The sequence below is a fragment of the Phyllopteryx taeniolatus genome, chromosome 9 (genome assembly GCF_024500385.1).
Source record: "Phyllopteryx taeniolatus isolate TA_2022b chromosome 9, UOR_Ptae_1.2, whole genome shotgun sequence".
In the NCBI taxonomy this organism is placed as follows: domain Eukaryota; kingdom Metazoa; phylum Chordata; class Actinopteri; order Syngnathiformes; family Syngnathidae; genus Phyllopteryx; species Phyllopteryx taeniolatus.
The window spans coordinates 23,859,238-23,880,801 of NC_084510.1; the positions used below are offsets into that span (position 1 = coordinate 23,859,238).

Consider the following 21,564-nt stretch of genomic DNA (forward strand, 5'->3'; position numbering starts at 1 on the left):
CGCTGCGTCGCGCACTTATGAAGTCAACTACCGTTCCATATTTGCAGCTCTAAACCAATCAATACTGTGAATTTGGATGGTGTTGGATGATGGCATGAAAGAAGAGCTTAATCTTTCGTTTGATAGGTTCCATGTTTAAATAGCCATAGAACACATTCTGTAGGCCTTGGAAGATCAGTCAAAATCCTCTAAAACAGTTGGCAAGATGGAGTTGGTCTGTCAGAAAACAACTGGCAGTGAAAGAGTGAAGTTGATCACCTGATAAGCTGAATAAAAGATATAAAAATAAATGTAGCTGAGATTTGAAATAAAAATAGATGTAGTTGAGACATGAATACAAAGGTATTAAAAGGATACCAGTAAACAAGGAGTGTAAAATATGAACAGAGCAACTGTCACTCAATGTTTTGCTCGAGAAAAACTGATTTGCTGAGGTTTGGCATGAGGACAAAAAGTGTTTTATTGGCAGCACAGTGATAAGTGGTTAGTTCATCTGACTCACCGTTATTAGGTTAAGGGTTCGAATCTCATCTCTGGCCTCCCTCTGTGGAGTTTGCGTGTTGTCCTCGTGCTTGCCGTGATCCCACGTTCCACAAACATGCATGTCGATTTCAGCGAAGACTCCAAATTGTCAATGTGTGTGAACGTGAGTGTGAATAGTAGTCTATATAAGTGCTCAGGAGAGAAATAAGGGATCTCTACGCCCAACATTTCGTGATTCGATTTGTTTTTAATCAAAATTGCTGCTTCGAAATGTATTCGTCAAACACATGCACAGATTTACAGCATTTCTGTGCAGTGCGGGATAAAGCTTATGTTTGACACATTTATCGGCACTGATTTTTTTATATATATAAATACCAAACAGTCCTATTTGAAACACTTATGATGTACTGTGTTCAACTGATTTTTCATGGGGAAAAAAATGTAAGTACTAACATTTTACCCCATGCTAAACAAATCATGATTTTTTTTTTTTTAACTCAGAAAAAGAGCACACCTGAAACAAAGAATTTTCAGTCCATATCTATGGTAACGGGTATCCCGATTTCAATATCCCGCGACTCAGAGTTCTGCAGTTCTCTGCGAATCTCCGCTGAGATCTGAGGGTGGTTTTGTATCTTGAGCAGCTCCAGTAGCGCCGTCTTCTGTTCGGAGGCCAGGTCAGCCTTGTAGCGCTGAGCCAGCGTGAGTAGACTCTGATGCCAGAGCACAGGAAGCACTCGCTTTTCGCTGCGGAAGGACAGGAAGTGAGCCACCAAGGCATCTAGTACACGGAAAGGCAGGGCGTATTTCTTGTCGAGCAACAGACGCAGGAAAATGCTGTTGGCGCCGTTGTACTCCATCTCTGCCAACTTAAGCATCGTGGCGCTGAAAGGTAAAAAAAAAAAAAAAAAGGATGCATGTTATGCAATCTTCCACTGCATGAAAACTGACCCCTAGTACCATATAGCAATGTGTTTGATGTAAAATTCAAAAACTACAGTGGTACCTTTAAAGTAAAATACCCCTGGAGTCATTGAAACTGACCAAAAACCTCTAGAAAATATTCCTCTAAACTCCCAAATATCATGCATGAATAGTACAGGATAGTGCTACACAGAAGACTGTCATTACAAAGCCGAAAGGTTAAGCAGAGCTGCAGTATTGGCACAGATTATCATTAGCTAACCGTCTAACCAGCGTTTGTTTCTGATAACTGGCACACAATCGAATGAACAAAATAGTTGCTGGATGCTTTTTTTAATTATTATTAAGTAGTTAGTAGCCAGTTCTGCTTTGCAAGAGCACTTTATCTTCTTTTTGAGGTGTGACGTAATCCAAACTTTGGACATTCTCTGTCTTTTACAGACTGCTTCATCCTGGCGTGCCACCATTGTGCCAACTTATTTCTACACAGACTGATGCGTGTATCCACAGTTAACCTCATATAAAAAAAGAAGAAAAAAAAAAGATCCATGCAAAGCTTTGAGGAAGATATTTTGCGTCAACCATTTTTTTGTAATTGAAGTATTTGAGTTATTTGATTAATTGTTTCAGCTCTAGTATTTTGTGAAACTTGCAACCCAAAGCTATTTTAATTCATTTGAGGGCCATTGTCGTCGACAGGAGTGATGATTGTGTAATACTGTGTAGTGTAATACCATAGCTGACACAGTAGAAGGCTATCAAGTGGCACATTTATGGGTGAGACGATGGCGTTTGTCTGAGGAGAGACAATGATCACCTGGAGTGGAGCACAGGAAGAGAACACTTTGTAAGGATGCTTCCGATGATGATGGCCTCCCGGAGAGTGCACGTCCCAGATTCACAAAGAGGTATCAGTATACCTGTGGGACAAAGAAAAGATTAAATACTTTAGAGTTTTCATGCAGTGTCTCTCTATGGAAAAACAAATATTGTAGGAAATTAATTCAAACGTGCTTGGTTTGAGTGCAGATTTTCCTTTAAAAGCATACATTTTAATAGTGCACATGATTAAAATGGATTCCTGAAATATGACTTTGATTATGTGGTGTTTTTTTTTTTTTAAAGCTTAAAAAATAAGTGCATCTTTTTTACAATGGCGATAAATTCCAACGGCTGGGTCAACAGCCATTTAGAACACCACTGTTCCAATTTGTACACTGTTGACAACGTTATAGAAGTCAGGTCAAAGAGACATAATGGAGTTAGGGCACAATTAATACTTATTGATGCCTTTCCCAAGGTTAGCATTACACATCTGTAAATCCTCATTTTATATGGTTGTTTATCATTCATTTTGTATAGTTAACAAAGGCGATGGTGGTTCTGAACCTATTGCAATATACTACAAATATGAAAGTGTATTGACTATTGTTGAATATAATGGAGTAAAATTTTTAATAAACGTTTTTGTGTTTACTTAGGTAAGTAAACCAAACTTCTTTATAAATAAATTTTACATATTTATCTCCATGCCACACAAAACTTTCTTCAATCAAATTAATACAAATTAATAAATAAAATGTGCTAATGAGTACCAATTGTTAGTAGTTTTTAGTTATTATCCTTACCATAGACGAAAACATTCAGTAAGGCTCATTAATGTCAGTGGAGGGCAAGTAGCCGCCGTATGTTTTTGTACGCAACACTGCCACCACGTGGACATACTACACTGTGGGGGTTTAAAAATGAGGGTCACTGGAAAATTGCACATATTCAATTATGGCATAGCCTATAACCGTGATGTAAACAATTGGTGTGAGTGGACTTTGTGAACAATAACAAAAACAAAAAACATCCATAGCAGAAATAATTTTGTTTTTTTAAACCTCCAGTTTTAACTACCCTGCTGAGAAAGCTGAATATGACAACACATGGTCAAAAGTACAGTGCCAATAAAGGAACTTCATTAGTAATATGTAAATATTGTATTTTCAAACATATAGAATGATGTAAGTGGACAAAAACTTCAATAAAACAGATCACATGTGTTTTTAATCAATTACAATACATACACAAGGAAAACAGCCTTCTATAATATTTTACTTCATAACATATAATTATAAATGGAATGTAAAAAAAAAAAAAAAAAAAGTTTGTGCATCATGATTAATTCATTATGACTGTGCAGCTACTTCTAGTGTGTGGACCTTGGCCACTTGGGGAAAGTATAATACAGACATACAGGGAGATGGTCACAAATAAGCTCAATGAGCTGTTGTAATATTAGTGTTTTTTCGCAGCGCATAAAGAAAATATGCAAGCATAGTGATATTCAGGATTTTACGTGAGTGGTGCGCATGCGGAACTGTAAATATTAAATGCGCACCTGGTTCGATTTCATCAGTGCGCTTTTGCGTACCACCGAGCATTTTATATAATTTGTGTGTGTTTGGAGGCAGCGGTAGACGGGACTCGATTAGTGTTGTTGGTCACGAACAACTCATTCAAACAAAACAATCTTTTGAGTGAACATACAGAATCACTTTTTAACTGCCACGCTGAAACAATTTAAAGGCAATACCGTTCTAAAAAAATAAAATAAATAAATAATTCTGGCTAGAGATATTTTCTGTTAGTTTTTCTACTGTTTTGTATTAAAAACGCAATTAAATGCATTTTTCCAGAATTAACAATATTCCTGCCTGTGTCAATTATTTGATTCAGTCGTCCACTAAAATCCATTTAAATTAAACCATGTTCCTTTTAGGACAAATATTGTTATACGATTAAAATGCAATGGATGGATATTAATTCATTCCAAATCCTCTAATTAATTAGTTTTTTTTTTTCAAGTCCCACCCCTAATTATTAACTTGGTAACGGTCGAATTATGAATGCAGCTCTTGTATTCGATGTCATTCGCACTGTATGGTTTTGATTAAAACAGTGAACATCTCACCTTTAAACCAGGCCCCTGGTTTAAACAAGGCCTTCTTCAGAGCACTATAAAGATGAAAGTTGAGTCTCTTGTATTCGGCAATATCATCCCGAACTCTGGGCAACAATACCAAGTTGTAAAATCTCTGGGCCATTCGCTCTTTCAGATTGGATGAGAAGATTCTACAACAAAAGCGAATAAAGATAGTGAAACGGGTCGTTCTGAAGAAAACTTCATTCACGTTCTACATGGAACTGACCTTGTCGCTTGATACATGGCAGCTGCCGTCCAGGTCTCAGGCTCAGTCAAATAGAGGACCTGCTCCCAGTTTGAAAGCGCTGGTATTATTTTAAAAGCCTTTGGCAACTTTCCACTGCGATATTTTGACAGGACCTGAAGTAAAAGTAACACACACATTAAAAATGTATGGCTGGAATTCCCTCAGGCCGCCAAAGGTATTTGCATGAGAATAAATTCTAGATTCTCATTATTTCTTGTAGCTGTATTTGTCGGGGTGGGTGCAAGTGTCTAATTTAAAGACGATTCACCTTTTTGACACCTCTGTACACTTCTACTATCCTGGGGTCGAGTTGTTGCATTGGACAGCCAGACACTTCTGACATCACTGTTCCCACTTCAGTCTGTTTCTCAGTTATCTTCTCCATTATTATATCAGCAAGGGTGCGCCTGCAAGAAAACAACACAAATCAAGCATTTGTTTTTATAATTCTGTGTGATCATTTACATACCTCAATGGCGGGTTCTTATTCATGAACATCTCAATGGCTTTCTCGTCATCAGGGTCGACCACAACTTCAGTGTCACACACAGTGTCGGCGTCACCACCACCAGCTGCTCCCAGCGCTGGCCACTCCTCATCTGAATCTGCATCCTGAGATGAGGAACCTGAATAATAAATTTAAGGGGGCGGGGGGGACTCAGTGTTAAGAGTCACCTCTTGCTTTACACCTGCAACATTCATTTGTGAGTGACACAGGACAAAAATATAATACCATGAAAAATAGAAAAAAATGCAGATAAATGTAGGTTATGATACAACCAAACTCTATACATCACGAAACGGTTTAAGTCCTGCATACATGAATGAAATGCTAATGGAATATAAACCCAGAAGGGCTCTGAGATCGACAGACTCGGGTCAAACAGTGGAGCACAGAGTCCAAAGCAAACATGGTGAAGCAGCATTTAGCTATTATGCTGCAGACAAATGGAATAAGTTGCCAACAGAAGTGACGCCAGACGTCAGTGTGCATGTTTTTAAGTCCAGGTTAAAAACTCTTCTTTTTTCCCATACTTTTTAGAGGATTTCCACTTTTAAATGATATTTCTTGCACTGTATGCTGTTTTAATTGTATTTTATAATTTTTTTATGTTTATAAGCTGTTTTTCCTTTGTTTTTAAATGTTTTTAATCATGTAAATCACATTGAGTTACCTTGTGTATGAAATGCGCTATATAAATAAATTAGCTTTGCTATCGATTAGTAATGTCAAATCGTCATTATAAGCTACTTTTCATTTTCTGTAGGCTAGTTTTACTATAATTGAAGCACGTGTGGACAACAAAGTGTCGTGCAATATGAACAGAGAAACTTTTAGACCATCTGTACATTATGTAGTACATTACAAAATTAGGAAATTTTATTGGGAAACAAACAAATTATGAAATGCTAGGCAAACTTAAAAAAACAAAACTCCAAGTGCCCTTGGTACACCGAACTCCACTAACAAATCTGTTAATTTTCGTGTTTTCGATGTAGTTGCATGTGCTATACTCGTCTTACCGAGAACAGTGACGGGGGCTTTCTTCTTCTCCGGCGCCAGGCCATATTCGCACTGGAGTTCCTCTTGTTGAATCCTGGCTTGCTTCAAGATCTTCCTGGAGAGACGTTCGTCCACGTACCTGTCCTCGCTCTCAATCCGATCGTCCCTGCTCTTCGTCCGGCTTTTGCCTCGGAACGTATCGGGCTGTAGCATCTGGTCAACCAGAGTGTCCGACTCACCTCGCTTCTCACCTCCTTTAGATTTTCTCACTTTCGGCATGGCTGCAGTTGGTTTAGTCTGTATCAAAAACGTTCATATACTCTTTCGCGTGTGTTGACTAATGTTCAAATCGTCTCAATATTGTAAACAGAAGTTTAGCGAAACACGTGCAAGGGTCTTGTATAGCGGAAGTAACGTCAATTACGCCACATCCTCAACGTTTCCTCCGCTCAAAATTCTCTTTTTTCTTCGGTATCGTGAGATTATATCGTTCATATTAAATACACATTTTAGTATCATCAATATTGTGTTACTATTAGTATACTTTATTTATTTTTATTTTTTATTTATTTTTTACCGGAAGACAAAATTTCACGGTCAAAATTCATGACGAAGAAAAACTTCACCCGGAAGTATTAAACCAAGTACGAAAAAAAAGCATCTAGAGGCAAATATCAATGGGGGTTACTTGGTGAGATATTTTCTGTCTTTACATTTTAACTATGTGCGGTTACAATTGTCACTTAATATGTGCTAACACATTGCGTTTTAACACGCATCACGTAAGCCTCTTGCATTATCTTTGCTCCACAGCACCGCTTTTTCCATTCACTAACGTCACTAAGCAGTGATTGCCACTGAGCCAACGCACATATTTTACATGACAGAAAAATGTCACAGCACAACAAACTAAAATGTTACTGCACCATTATATACTGAAATAATGACCTCGTCTTAATTTACTCACAAATGTACTCGTGTGTCCATGCCACGACTGACTGTTGCATGAATGTCATCAGGTAGATACACAGATCATGTTCCTCCTGCCATCTAGCGGGGGACATATAATTGATCTGCTTGTCACGATACATCACTGACATGGATAGATGAACCAATGTCCATTATTGGAATTAAATTAGTAATATTTTCAGAAATTTGATAATTTCCCGTGGTATAGTGGAATAGTGGTTGTGAATCACTGACAGATGGGATTCAATCGCAAATGCATGGTCATGTTGCTGTTTGTCGGGTGTAAAACAATGTTTGTTTGTGAGGCAGTGTGTGCCAGGTGCCGGTGGCAGAGGGGAAGAGTGTGCAGCAGACTGTGGACATGGTGCACAAGAAACTGGAGCAGCTGGGCGCTGTGAAACAGGGCAGCTTCTGTGTCGACTGTGAGACGTACCATGCGACTGGAAGTGTCAGCGGTAATATGTAACACTTATGTCATTTAGCTTCACGTTTGAGTCCAAAAGTGTGCTAAAATGTGCAATGGGACAGCTATTCTTTGTATTATTTTGCACTATTGTTCTCACCATGGGAAATGTCAAAAAGCTAGACTAGGTTTCTTCACCACATAACTACTTACCGATTATTATATTTTGCCCATTCAAATGGTCCGAAACAGACATGGAGCTTTGTAAATAATAATACTTCATTTGACATTATTGTATTATTTTACTACTTTATAAACTTTAAAAAATGTTAAATTTTAATATAGATATATCCGGTTAATTTTCTTCACATGGTTCTACTACCTTTTTAGTGAGGTGTGTGGCGTCCATTTCAACTTAATATGGTTCTTAGCCCTCTAAAGTTCCCCCCAAAAAAATCTAAATTGTTGTTATACTGAGCTCAAAACAGCAGTGATAGTCAGTGTTACCTTTGTATTCCAGGTCAGCCCTCCAAGCTCTTATACGTGATGCACAATTCAGAAACCCCCTTGAGCTGCCTTGCTCTGTTTGAGAACGGACCCTGTCTGGTAGCTGATGCCAACTTTGACGTTCTCATGGTGAAGCTCAAGAGTCACTTCCAGAATGCCAAGGGCCACAAAGTGGAGTGTCGGGGCTCACGATACCGCTACTGCGACTTCCTGATCAAAGTTGGCACAGTGACCATGAGCTCAAGTGCAAGAGGGATATCAGTAGAGGTATGGACAAATATAGTCTCCTCCCCCACCCCACTTTGTTGTAACCGTACTTACTCTCTCCACAGGTGGAATATTGTCCGTGTGTGGTTCCAGGGGACTGCTGGAATCTTATGAAGGAGTTTATGCTGTCATTCCTGGGCCCCAGCGTCCCAGAGCTGCCATCTGCGTTTGTTGCCAAGCCTGAAGGCATTTTTGCACCGGCTGACTGCATTGACACCATGACACAGTATCTGGAGTTGTTCAACAAACTGCGTAAACTGCAAATTCAAGGGAGTAATGTGCGTTGAATTGCCATTCCTGAAGGAGAGCTTTTTTTTTTTTATACATTCCTAATAATATTCATCAATTCTGGTCCTGTGGATCAAGAATCTATCCTGGCATCTGATAATAAAGTCTGGCCTTTTATTTCCATTGATGGAGCCTCAACATCATGTATAAATCCATTCGAAGAGCGGGTCTTGTATTTTAAAAAGAAAAAAAAAAGACTGGTGAAGAACAAATAAAAAATCTTTGTGTATTCAAATTTTCATTTACGAGGTTCACACAGATGACACTAAACCAGGTCTGTACGCTATATATGTATAGGTGAAGCCAATGCTGATTCAATAATTATAGGTCAATAGTACAATATGGTAGGTTAATACAAGTTAACATGAAAAAAAAAAAAGTGCAGCCACGAAACAAATATATATTTTTTAATTTCTTTAGGGTAGCACAGTGATCTATGAGTTAGCATGTCTGCCTCACAGTTCTGAAGTTCAGTTCAAATCTTGGCTGCGGACTTCTTGTGTGGTGTTTGCATGTGCTTCCTATTCTTGTGTGGACAGGTAGTCCAGCTTCCTCCCACATTCCAGAAACTGATGTTATAGAACATCACTGCACGCTCTAATTTGCCCATAGGTGTGATTGTGAGTGTCAATGGTTCTCCATATGTGCCTTGCAATGGACTGGCGACCAGTCCAGGGTGAAAAGCTGGTATAGGCTCCAGCTCACCGAAGACCCCAATGAGGAAAAGCACAAAAAAATGGATAGATTGAAGGTAGATTTGGGTGGTGGGTCATGGCTAAAAAAACCTTACTCTTAAAGGTTAGGTTTTAACTAGGAATGTACCGATACAATCAATGTAAGGTATATCGTACGATACTGTATACCTGTTTTTGTACTTGTAAAAATAAAACTCATGCCATGTTTAAGAAAAGTTTGGTTTTGAACAATTTTCATATAAATAATAAATTTTCATCACTATTGCAAGATGTAATGACTTCAAGTATCAATACTTGGTATTGGCGAGTACTCAAATGTAAGTACTTACAATCGTGCATATAGTTTTACCAAAAGGTAAGCTGCAATTTTTTGTTTTGTTCAAATTGTCTTCCATTGAACCTCTTTTTTAACATGATTTGTGCCCACTTTTTAAAATGGTGGAACGAAAATAAGAAAATTGCATACCACAGTGTATGAATGCTTGTCCAGTAAGATCCACAACATCCAGTCTTCATTGTAATAAAATGGTTGTTGGAGGTTGTTGTTTTTTTTCCATGTAATTATCATCATCAGTGCCCAGAATGTCGCTGGGACTTGAATGGAGCACATCCTTAAAACGTGGAATGAAATGAACACGAACCCCAGTGGTGACACCGAGGTCAGGCTCCTCCTCGCCCAGTTTGGGGCTCCGAACCTCGGTTATTGTTCCATGTGGCCTCGGTGGGAGGGTGGACGGACCACAGACGGCCGGTCCATCCTGCTGCCTGTTGTTCCGCCACTCGGCCAATGGGAGGCCGGCTGCCGCTCAGCCTCGGTCCAATGAGAGCGGCCGGGTCCGGGTTCGCATCGAGAGTTGGGTTGTTCAATCTGAGTGAGGACAACAAGAAGCTTTTTTTTTTTTTTTTCCTCCCTTCATCTCTGGTGTGCCGGATGGATGCGTTCTGGCGATGGTAACGTTCCCCACCACCCCCTCCGCTATATTCTTTTTTATCACAAACCTTGATTCGTACTTGGCAAACAAAGCGTTGCTCTCCGTAGTGGATGTCAGCGGGGAGTTTGTACTCGCTTAGCGGCGCAGTGTGTTAGCTAAGCGGGCATTGAGCGTCGGCGAGCGAGAACAGCAGCTAGGTCAACTTCAATTAACACACGGGAGCAACGGGAACTACACTTCCACGTTACAGCGGCACACCAGCGACCGTGCGCCTCGTGTTTATCCTTCTCCGACAAAGTGCCCTCGGAGACGGGCGAGGGGACGGCGTGGCGCCGCTAGCCTGGCTGCTTCCTCGCCAGGTTAGCATGGAGCGAGCGCGAGGAGCTAACTTGGTGGCCGCGTTGCCGCAACAAAGTTGCTGGATGTTCTCGGAAAGAGAGAGAGTGAGAGGCTCTTCTTCCTCACGCCCCTTTGTTCTGCCTCGACGCGGAGGTGGAGGCGGCGAGGTAGCCTAGCATGGCGTTTACCAGCCCGGCGGAAAGAACCGCTCGAACAATCGCGATTAAAACAACCACGGCGGCAGACGTGTGGTCAATCAGATAACACGCAGGACTGTAATACAGAACGTTTAGCAACTGCGGTCCACGTAATCCTTGTTTTTTAAATTTGTTCTTCTTTCTTTCTTTTGCCATTGTATTAAAACGTCAACATAAAAGTGTCGAGCTCAACAGACGTGATTGAGGAAGACTTGTGCTTTAGATAATGACCCAAATGAGCCCCAAGCACATTTTCATGACCAGTCATCAGCAATCCTCTTTGTGTTTACTTCTTGTTTGCGTGGAAAGAAGATTAAGCTTTTTTTTTTTTTTTTTTTTTTTTTTTTAAACAACAAAACATTCCAAGACTACATGAATCTTATCACCAAATTCAATCAAAACAACAACAACACACATTTTTGGCTGTGCTTTTTGCACAAAAGTGCCACAGAGGTTGTCTTCATCGTCTTTTTGTTGAACCAGAATGTGGAGTCAAAGTATTTGATAGCATCCAATCTGTGGTGCATCAAGTGGTTTTTATGTGCATTTGCAAAGAAAAGGTCAGCCTGCTCTCATGTGCATCTCGTAGTGAACAAAAGTAGTATTTAGATTTAAGGATTTTCCAATTTTGTAGTTCCTGTCCACTGAAAAATTTCATGTTTTAGATTGTTACCTAAAAAACAAAACAAATTACTGTATATTGTATAGTGAATAAGAATTGTGTGATTTATTTTTTTCTTTTTTTCCAATTCCTGTTCCTTCCCCCGTGTTGAAGAAATCCCAACTGTTCTTTTCAGTTAAAAGTTGAATTGCTGTGCACTCTACACAATAGCGCTGCTAATGTGAACCTTGAAGTGGCCACATGATAAGCCGCCTGAGTTCCAAGTAGTTTGTTCAAATCCTGCTCAAGGCACACAGATTAAACTCAGGGTTCCAGGAGAACACAGATGCTCCAACGGGAAGCGTGACATGTATTTGACGGGGGGGTCGGGTTGGGAGTGGAAGGGGTTTGAATGCTATGCAGCGTTTTTAACTTTGTGTGCATTTGAAGTTCTATTACGCCTACTCACTTTTGATTTGTATCTCCCTTAGAATGTACCAGTAGGTGCTGCTGACGACAGTGGATATGGGTGATTGCTCCGCACGTTGCCGTTCCCATCGAACTAAGTGATGTTTTGCCTGAAATCTGACCAAGACAACTATTTGTACAGTAAGCGCATCTTCCTTTCTCCTCTCACTTATAATCCATATTTTTCCCAATTCAAGAGCTTTACCAAGATAACATTGCTCACTTTTTGAGTGGTTATATGGAGATAGATGGATAGATAGATACTTTACTCATCAATTTAGGAAAATTAAATTTTCACAGCAACAGTATTCACACATTTACACACATATTAATAATATATATAGGGGCACCCAGAAGTACAGACATTTGCAGGGGGTAGCCTTGAGGAAGAATTAAAAGAAATTTAAAGCTAATCTAAAATAGAAGAAAAAGAAAAACAAGCTTAAGATGTTGCATTTTGGTATGTGGTAAGTAATAAATATAGGCTAATTATGGTACAGTAATACTTGTACAATGGGTGCCAAGTGGGAAGTATAATGTTACTGACACTGATATATAGTTATACAATGAGTTTTGCCCAAAGTCAGTCTGGGCTAGGTTCCAGATGGATGAATGAATATATGTATGACAAATAATAATGTTAAAATGTTACTTAAAGTGTGTGTACAATTAATCAATGTTTTATTATGGCAATAGTCGGATCCTGGAAAAGATTCTATTTCCATTATTATCATTGGTAAAAAAAAAAAATTCCAAATCCGAACACATCGGACGTAAACCAGCATCCAGGGACAGAGGTTCCACTTTCTTAAATGTAGCGCTCATTCTAAGGTTTTTATTTGCTCAAATTAAGGCAGAGGTGGTACTACTGTGATCATTCGGGAATGGGGAATTCGCAGCTCTTGTCCAAGTCAACAGTTTTAGGGGTGACTTCCAAACCTTTTATTGTGTCGTGCCATCGGCATAATACCACAATTGCAGTTAAAAATGACAGAGTAACGAATGACGACAAAATCAGAATCGAATCATTACGCCTTCTACTATTCCAAAACAAAGACGTCATAGTCTAACAAATGAAAAATCCAATTTGATTATTTGAAAACTATCTACAGTAATCCTTTGTTTATTGCAGGGGTTAGGTTTCGCACCACCCCCACAATAGGTGAAATCGCGAAGTAGCGACCACATTTTTGGGGAGATGTATACATATTTTAAAGCTGTATGAACCTCCTCAGACTCATATTAATCTTTCCCACCTTCCTATTAACCTCTACCATACTTTTATAAACAATTCATATACTCTTAAGCACCTTTTCAACTCCTAAACATACAGTCATGCGCAGTAGTATGTACATTTTATTCCTTGTAATGTGTGTTTTAATGCATTTTTTTCCCCACAGGTTATTCTTTTAGTATAGGAAGAGTTTATTTACCGCAATAAAATACAGCATACCCTCCAAAATCCGCGATATGGTGAATTTTGCGCGATGTGATCGCTTTTTCACATCCACTTGAATCCCAACGGTTCGTGCACAGCCCGAGTAATTAGGCAGAGGCAGCTGCCTCCACATTTTATATGCAGGAAAAGCCCTGCCTTCACTTTATATGAATCTATGGTCACATCATCTAATCCAGTATTCACAGTCCGGTGTGTCTACCGCTTGTGAATCACTGCCCCAAGTACAGTTCAGTTGTATTTCAATTTTATGTTCAATACATTTCTATTTTGTCTTTAAGGACTGCCTAAACATTTATTTGGGTCTATTTTTTTGTAATTGTATGTGCTATACATTTTAATTGAATATTTAAGTACAGTTTTTTTTTTTTTTTTTACCTGATATTTAAACACTTGGCCATAATATGATGTATTGAAATTTTTGTAGTACTTGGATAGCTAATCATTTTTTAGGTGTTACTTGGTGTAAAAAGTTTAAGAACCACTGATCTAATCAAATCGTGCGATATCAGCCTGCAGAATGACTTGCTGCTCGGCTAGAGGACGTGCGTCCTACCGCTGAGGGCCCCCCCATGTGCATGTGGAGAGATGGAGCGTTGTAAGCACGTGGTGCGCCTTCGCCTGGGCCACGACCACTCCGTCCTCAATCCGCAGAAATGGCACTGCGTGGACTGCAGTACCACAGATTCGGTGTGGGCCTGCCTCAAGTGCTCCCACGTGGCCTGCGGACGCTTCATGGAGGAGCACTCGCTCAAACACTTTCAGGAGTCGCACCACCCGCTGGCCATGGAGGTGCGGGAGCTGGACGTCTTCTGCTTTGCCTGCGGAGACTATGTACTCAATGACAACGCAGAGGGAGATCTCAAGCTCCTCCGAGGGGCCCTCTCCACCGTTCGGAGTCCCGGTACGCGCTCGCTGCGCTCCTCGGCTTGGCGGGTGTACACACACCGGGGCGGGGAGAGCGGGCCGCAGGCTCCCATGCAGCTGGCCTTGCGTCACAGGAGGAAAACCCTCCTTGCCAAGATGCTTCAGAGGTGGACGAGCAAACATCAGGAGCTGCGGACGGAGCGCCAAGAGAAGCTGGAGGAGGCGAAAAGACAAAAGAAAGAGGTGAAAAGGAGACTCTTGGAAGAGCTGGGCAGCGTCCCCCCCAGAAAGAGCGCTAGGCTTCTTACTCAGGCGCCACGTTCGACCATCACACTTATTCCTTGTAAGTTTCGAGACCCTCCGGAACGCCTACCTCCTCCTACTGCGCCTCCTCCCAAGAAGCCTTCCCTCCTCTCCTTGTCACGAAAGCCCCCGCCGAACGGCAGAGCTGCAAAACTGAGACGGTACTACTCAGCCCACTCGGCGACCCGCCGTCGGCTCGCTCCGGGGGTCACCGGTCTGCGTAACCTGGGGAACACGTGCTACATGAACTCCATCTTGCAAGTGCTGAGTCACCTGCAGAAATTCAGGGAGTGTTTTCTCACTTTGGACCTGTGCGAGACCGAGGAGCTGCTGGCCAAGACAACCCACTCGCAGGGGATGAAGGCAGTGGCCGGAAGCGTGGTCAGCAGCGGTAACACGCCGCTGACCTCATGTCCCCTGGGACGCGTGGGAAATCTGACGGCGGGCAAAAAGGAAAGCGTCCCGCCCAAGCCGCAGACTGCCGAGTTGGTCCAGCCCAAGGAGCCTCGTTGCTCCACCCGCCAGCAGATGTCTCTGTGCCATGAGTTGCATACACTTTTCAGGGTCATGTGGTCAGGCCGCTGGTCATTGGTGTCTCCCTTTGCCATGCTGCACTCCGTGTGGAACCTCATCCCGGCTTTCCGCGGCTATGACCAGCAGGACGCGCAGGAGTTCCTGTGCGAGCTGCTGGACAAGGTGCAGCAGGAGCTGGACACGGAGGGCTCCAAACGCCGGATCGTCATCCCCATCACCAAGAGGAAGCTTTCCAAACAAGTGCTCAAGGTGCTGAACACCATCTTTCACGGGCAGCTACTCAGCCAGGTGAGTGCGGCAGCATACACAAGGCACTGTGTCGTCATTGCTCAGCCAAAGACCTCCATTTGTTTAGGATAATAATGTTCAGTTTTGAGGTATTTATTTAACACAGCCTCACAGTTCTGAGGACCGGGGTTCAAATCCCGGCCCTGCTTGTGTGGAGTTTGCATGTTCTCCCCGTGCCTGCGTGGGTTTTCTCCGGGCACTCCGGTTTCCTCCCACATCCCAAAAAACATGCATGCTAGGTTGATTGAAGACTCTAAATTGCCCGTAGGTGTGAATGTGAGTGCGGATGGTTATTTGTTTATATGTGCCCTGCGATTGGCTGGCGACCAGTTCGGGGTGTACCCCGCCTCTCGCCCGAAGATTGCTGGGATAGGCTCCAGCTCGCCCGCGACCCTAGTGAGGAGAAGCGGTACGGAAAATGGATGGATGGATAGTTATTGGGGTTGGAATGCATCATATTGAGACAAAAACTATGCAACATTTTGTTTGTAAAGGCAGAGATTGTGATACGCCTCTTGTGTAGGATCCAGTGAAGGGCTGTTTGGACCTTCTCTCCTGGCCTAAACACTATCAGAAACACTTGCTTACATTTACAACCTAAATTCTACTTTTCTTTCTATGAACCATTTCCAGCAGTCCATTCTCCTCATGTTAATGCTTGACTGCTTCCACTGCATGTGTGCGGATGTTTGATTTGTATTTATTTAATTTTTATTTTTTTTGTCCAATCGGATTTCAGCTTCTCTGTGTTGCTATGTCAATCAAATCTGCTGTGGGCCTTCAGAATCGGTATTGCTGGCTGACGTAACTTAAACTAGTTTATTTCGCCTCACAGGGCCACTTGGCTAGCCCACAGTCACATCTGCACTTTTTTTGTCCTCTGATTGGTTGGTCAGAGCAAAACTGTTCAACTAGCAAAACACGTCTGTATCAATCTGCACACATTAATAAAGGTAATAATTGATGTGGGTGATACAGCTCCATGCTGCTTTATTGTGTCTTTAGGGTTTCTATAATTGTGACTTGATAGTGGTGTTTTAAAGAGGCCCAGGTCCCAAGCGCACAGCTCGCCACTGATTGGATCTCAAAACAAGACATCTATCATGTACTAAAAGTGAGGCCTAATAAGATGAAAATAAGCACCTTAGTTATTCTTAGTCATTAGATACCGCAAAGAACATCATCTCTGTTCTTAAGTCACTAAATGCATGTGCTTTTGTTTTCTAAAAAGCCCGACCGGGTTGAATTTCATGGCTAAGAGCAAGTGCTGTCTCTTTTCAACGCTTCTCTGTCTAGGTGACGTGTCTGTCCTGCAAGCACAAGTCAAACACAGTCGAGCCATTCTGGGACTTATCTTTGGAGTTTCCCGAGCGCTACCACAGCGTCAACAAAGGCTCCGGCTCCACAGCCTACCAGCGCAGCTGCACCCTCACCGAAATGCTGTCCAAGTTCACCGAGATGGAAGCGCTTGAAGGCAGCATTTATGCCTGCAACCACTGCAACAGTGAGTGCAGCCTTTGCACTAGGACCCATGTACACTACTGCTCTGATAACATCTCATTTCTCCAGCAGGAAATGGGTGTTGTCATTTGAATACATTTCCTGACTGATGAATTATTATATACCTGGTTATTAAAGAATTGCTAAAACAACCAATCTACAGTGGGAGGAAAATGTGAGCCCTCAACGTTTGGTTGAGGTTATTGCTGCCAAAGGAGACTCGACCAGTTATTAAATCCAAGGGGTCACTTACTCTTTCCTCCCTTTCCTGTGAACGTTTACGTAATGCCCCATAAAGAATATGAAAACATAATTGTTTGTGTGGTATTAGTTTAAGCAGGCTGTTTGTTTATTCTTGGGATTTAGATGATCAGACTACATTTTATGACCAATTTATGCAGATTCTAAGACATTCCAAAGGGTTCCTTCTCTTTACATACTTTTTCCTCCCACAGTAATTGTTGTTTACACTGCAGGTCCAACTGCTTAATTAGTATTTAAGCCATTATGCAGTATGCAAAGTGCTCGAGTTCACATGTATTGTGAATTTCCACGATATAAATTCAAGTACAATGACTAGAAATTGAACTTAAGCTTTTAAGATTTTTGCAAATCCTCTCTCCAGTTATGCCATTTTCATATACTAATTAGTCATCTCTGTCTCATGTGATTTGTCAGAAAGAAGAAGGAAAACATCCCACAAGCCTTTAGTTCTTTCAGAAGCCCATAAGCAGCTTCTGATCTACCGTTTACCTCAGGTTCTACGGCTGCACCTCAAGCGCTTCAGGCAAGTGTCTTTGTATTCTCTATTCTTTCATGTAGATCAATGGTCAAGAAATAAGCGACTCTTCAAATCCGTACCTGGAGTGATTGTAGTTAGTTCAAGAGATTTTACACAGACTAACATGTACTGTACATACACAGTGACATTATGACCAATCGGTATTGAAAGGAGTCATTATTTGAAAGCGATTTTATAGAATTTACATCCTTCCATTTTCTACAGCACTTATCCTCATTAAGGTCGTGGGTGGGCTTCAGCCTACCCCAGCTGACTTTGGGCGAGAGGCTCCTGGGCACATATAGACAAGCAACCACTCAGATCTTTGGACAGTTTAGAGTCTTCAATTATCTACTGCGCTACCCTGACGAAGAACTTAACAATGGTGACATTCGCACGGGCAGGTGGTCGGGGAGGAACCATCGGGAGAAAATCGGCGTCCACGTGGCCTTCGACCAGGTTCTGAGCATCAAACCCTACTGCTGCACGGGCTCAGGTCACTCTGTCCACAGAGGGGGCTACACCTACGACCTGTCGGCCGTGGTGATGCACCACGGCAAAGGCTTTGGCTCAGGGCACTACACCGCATACTGCTACAACACAGAAGGAGGTGAGCACACCGGCGCAGAGCCCGAACGAACGAGCTGTCATGAACGCAACATCGACGCTAACTGGTTTCGTGCGCCCCTCAGGTTTCTGGGTCCACTGCAATGACTCTGAGATGAAGGTTTGCAGTGTGGAGGAAGTGTGCAACACTCAGGCCTACATTCTCTTCTACACACAGAGGTCTGCTTAGGGACTTCTCGCTGTGAGCCTGATTTGCATTTATGAAATAGTTTAGCACCCAGATGTCACCAAACAGTCACTTGAAAATAGCAATAGGGACGAAGGTTTACATTGTGTTCCCGGCGGCCACAACAATCACGTTTCAGGCCACCGCGGACAAAACGGGACGGATGTGACAGAATGTGGTGCGATAAGGTCGGCGAACGTGGCAAACCGTGATTGCTGTGGATGCCTTGCCAGTTTTTTACAGCGTCAAACAAATTTGCCACAGCGATCACGATGTGGATGGGAAACCTCGTTAGCCTTAGTAAAATGGGGTGAACCCAACAAAATGTGGCAGCCCATAATTGGGCCTCACAAAACTTAGTGGGACGGGAAGCAAATGTATTTTACCAGCATCCCACGGTCCTTTCAAGTTTTCTCACGTTCTGCCGCGATTGATGCACGTTTTGCCGTGTTTCGTCACAGTTCTCACGGCAATATATATGCTGCACGGTAGCCGTGGCCACCGGGGGCATAGTGTAAACGTAGCATAAACTGACAAATGTCCTAACTGGAGTTGCACAGACCTCCGCCAACGTCTACAGAAATTGACGAGCACTCTTCTTGCTGGGTTTTATTTTAATTTGTTGGTGTCCATCCATTTTGGACTCGTTACACAGCAGAAAGACTAAATGCATTTCTTTAAAGGTCCCCTCCCATCAGAATCAATTTTTACCAGTGTTTTATACATAACATAGGCTATGCGGTTTGTCGATTGAATGCGGTAGCCTTTGCACACCAAAACCACTTGCAAATGACAGAATTTGAAATAGCGTTTTGGCAATTAATATTCAAGGACTTGCCCCACTTCATGGTTCGTACCCACCCACTCAACTTAGCTGAACGGCAACACGGCGTTTCCGGGTTTTTGCGCGAGCGAGTCTCAGCCCTACAAATACAGTCGATAAGTATACATGCAGTATGTTGCGTTTAACTTCACTATAGTTCTAATGTTCAATGTAAGTGCGGTGGAAGAAATAGCGACGATCGTCGCGGCAGGTTCACGTCATATGAACGGGGGCGGGTGACAAGCTCAAAATGTCCGCTCTCTTTTTATTTTCACCCACATTCCCCCGGAATGGGCCAACCTTCCAACGCTTGCTATATTGTGCTTCACAATGATTCATACACACCGAACACACATTCGCTTCATTTGCGCCACGTTCATACCCTTCTCCCAACTCGGTCCTCTTCAGCGGCTCGCGAGAGAGCGCTGTAAGCGACCGCAGATGGCGGCCATCGCCAATACGGGAGAAGGAAAGATGATCCATCCAATTAGAGCAAAGATCATGTATATGTCGCATAGTAATTAGAAATCTGACCGTCCCAAATGCCAGGCAAAAAGACCAACGAGAATGACTTGAAAAGGGACATTTTGGGCATTTCCAGCCCAAATTGTCTGAAAAGGACATAAAAGATTATCAGAAAAGATGGGAGGGGACATTTTTCGTAAGTTTCTCTTTCTGCATTTTGATTCAGATTACCTCCAAAATGTACAAAGGACTATTTAGGGCCACACGCAAAAGAAAAATAATAAAGTCATGCAATTATGAGAAAACATTGTTCTGAAGTAAAGTTGAAGTTGTTGAGACTTTCAGCTTGCCCTGTCATGAGTCATCGCAGCGAGTAAATCGCATGATTTGGAATACTACAAGTCCTAATATTACAAGACAACAAGTTTACTACTGTCATTTGAAAACTTTATATTCATATCTGTATCCCTTTTCCCCACATGCAGTAATTGAACTTGTTTGGGGTTGCAGTCTGGCTCTTATAGTCCTTCGTAATAGAAATATACACGTGTGCCACCAGTCCACAAAGCCATGTTAATTTTTGGATTTTTGACTTTAGTAATCCCAACGATTGAAACGCTAGTTAGCACTTGGCGGAGGTAATTAGCCACTGTGATTTGAACCTCATTTGCTTGTGTCTGCAAAGAAACTTCATAAATGAAGCGACAGTTTTGTCCGCCAGTGGGGCCAGCAGACTGTGCGCGTGGGTTCGATTCTGCCCTGCTGAACATCCAGTGATGTGTTTGCTTTTAAGAAGGAGAAAAAAATACAAATAAAAAAAATAGCTAATTTGTGTTGAGTCTGAGAAACAAGCAGGCAAACTGCATTTTACATATAAGAAAGTACAACACAGATTCTGGATTTCAGGATTTAAAAAAATTCTTTTTTATCCTTAGAGCTGTTGTTTTATTTTGTAGCTTTACGTATGACAAGAGCGGGGATCAACTCTCCTCAAAATGGACCAGCTTACTTGAAAGAGTCGGAGAAGTCCAGACTGTGTTGCATCGGCTTCTGCTTTTTATTTTTGTTTTAAATTGTATTATTATTATTGTAAAATGTCACTTTTCCGACTCATTCCTGTGTACTTCATGATGTCGTCTCCCGACTTTTATGTTCTCTCAGTTGAGTTCATTCTGTGTTCGGCAGCCATAAAGGAAGCGAAAAGAACACTTTGACTGATGAGTGATGGAGGCTTTTTGAAGTGGGGGTTTGGGGCGGGGGGTCGCCGCGCTGGTCCTAGCTTTGTAATTGTTCATCTTTTTTTTTGCTCCTGTATTGTTTCTACATGGCAGCTCCCAGACAAGAACTCCTTCACTCTCTCCCACTTTGAGTCCTTGTGTAGACGAGGCCGGCGATGGAAACAAGCCACTGCAGAAGTGATGAATGTTTTGGTTTCGTTTTTTTTTTTTTTTTTTTTTTTTTCCTTTTCAAGAGACATTTGGTACCTTTTACGTTTTAGCACCTCAAAGCAATATATTGTAAATCTTAAACCTTGAAAGGAATTTAAGATCAAATCAGGAAAATGTTTTTTTTTTTCTACTCTGCTGTTTCTATCAAAGTCTCTAGAATTTGCTAGCTAATCGAGAAGAAACACTTGTGTTTGATACGAGTCAAATCCACACTCCATTTGTCAACTCCAAGTCAGAAACAATCTTAATGACGATGAATGTTCTACTGCTTAGAGGTCAGGTGAGTTCTGTTGTGTACTGTAAGAATACATGTCATCAATGTAAAGGTCATATGGGTTTGCCTGACAGTAATTATTAAAAACATGAAGCAATTTCTTGTGTGAATTTGAGACATTTTTGCCTCATTAAAATCCCAAAATGCTGTTTTCCTCTCATTACAACATATCAGTGGTGTCTTGAGATACGAGTGACCCGAGTTTCGAGGTTTTTTTTTTGACGCAAGCCGTCG

At 41.9% G+C, this 21,564-nt stretch overlaps 3 protein-coding genes across 8 annotated transcripts; 2 read left to right on the forward strand and 1 right to left on the reverse strand.

The window, feature by feature from the left end:
- Window positions 1-710: 710 nt before the first annotated feature.
- bysl (bystin-like) lies at window positions 711-8,151 on the reverse strand. Of its 2 annotated transcripts, none has more exons than XM_061784238.1 (8): window positions 8,012-8,151; window positions 6,153-6,429; window positions 5,098-5,254; window positions 4,897-5,035; window positions 4,608-4,741; window positions 4,370-4,530; window positions 2,228-2,330; window positions 711-1,371 (listed from the first exon to the last, which is right to left on the reverse strand). In XM_061784238.1, the coding sequence occupies exons 2-8, from the start codon at window positions 6,409-6,411 to the stop codon at window positions 1,017-1,019; spliced, it is 1,308 nt and encodes a 435-aa protein (XP_061640222.1). In that variant the 5' UTR covers window positions 6,412-6,429; window positions 8,012-8,151; the 3' UTR covers window positions 711-1,016. The 2 variants fall into 2 exon arrangements, with proteins under 2 accessions (XP_061640222.1, XP_061640221.1); XM_061784237.1 differs by lacking the exon at window positions 8,012-8,151 and adding an exon at window positions 7,100-7,182.
- med20 (mediator complex subunit 20) lies at window positions 6,424-8,693 on the forward strand. The gene is made up of 4 exons (XM_061784245.1): window positions 6,424-6,823; window positions 7,411-7,556; window positions 8,025-8,278; window positions 8,344-8,693. The coding sequence occupies exons 1-4, from the start codon at window positions 6,810-6,812 to the stop codon at window positions 8,563-8,565; spliced, it is 636 nt and encodes a 211-aa protein (XP_061640229.1). The 5' UTR covers window positions 6,424-6,809; the 3' UTR covers window positions 8,566-8,693.
- A 1,386-nt stretch (window positions 8,694-10,079) lies between these two features.
- On the forward strand, window positions 10,080-21,427 carry usp49 (ubiquitin specific peptidase 49). 5 transcript variants are annotated; one of them, XM_061784228.1, is made up of 8 exons: window positions 10,080-10,212; window positions 11,822-11,939; window positions 13,767-15,246; window positions 16,543-16,750; window positions 17,425-17,533; window positions 17,932-18,137; window positions 18,220-18,335; window positions 20,940-21,427. In XM_061784228.1, the coding sequence occupies exons 3-7, from the start codon at window positions 13,843-13,845 to the stop codon at window positions 18,321-18,323; spliced, it is 2,031 nt and encodes a 676-aa protein (XP_061640212.1). In that variant the 5' UTR covers window positions 10,080-10,212; window positions 11,822-11,939; window positions 13,767-13,842; the 3' UTR covers window positions 18,324-18,335; window positions 20,940-21,427. The 5 variants fall into 5 exon arrangements, with proteins under 5 accessions (XP_061640212.1, XP_061640208.1, XP_061640211.1 ...); XM_061784224.1 differs by having other exon boundaries at window positions 18,220-18,313; XM_061784225.1 differs by lacking the exon at window positions 10,080-10,212 and adding an exon at window positions 10,418-10,552 and having other exon boundaries at window positions 18,220-18,313.
- The last annotated feature ends 137 nt before the right edge of the window (window positions 21,428-21,564 follow it).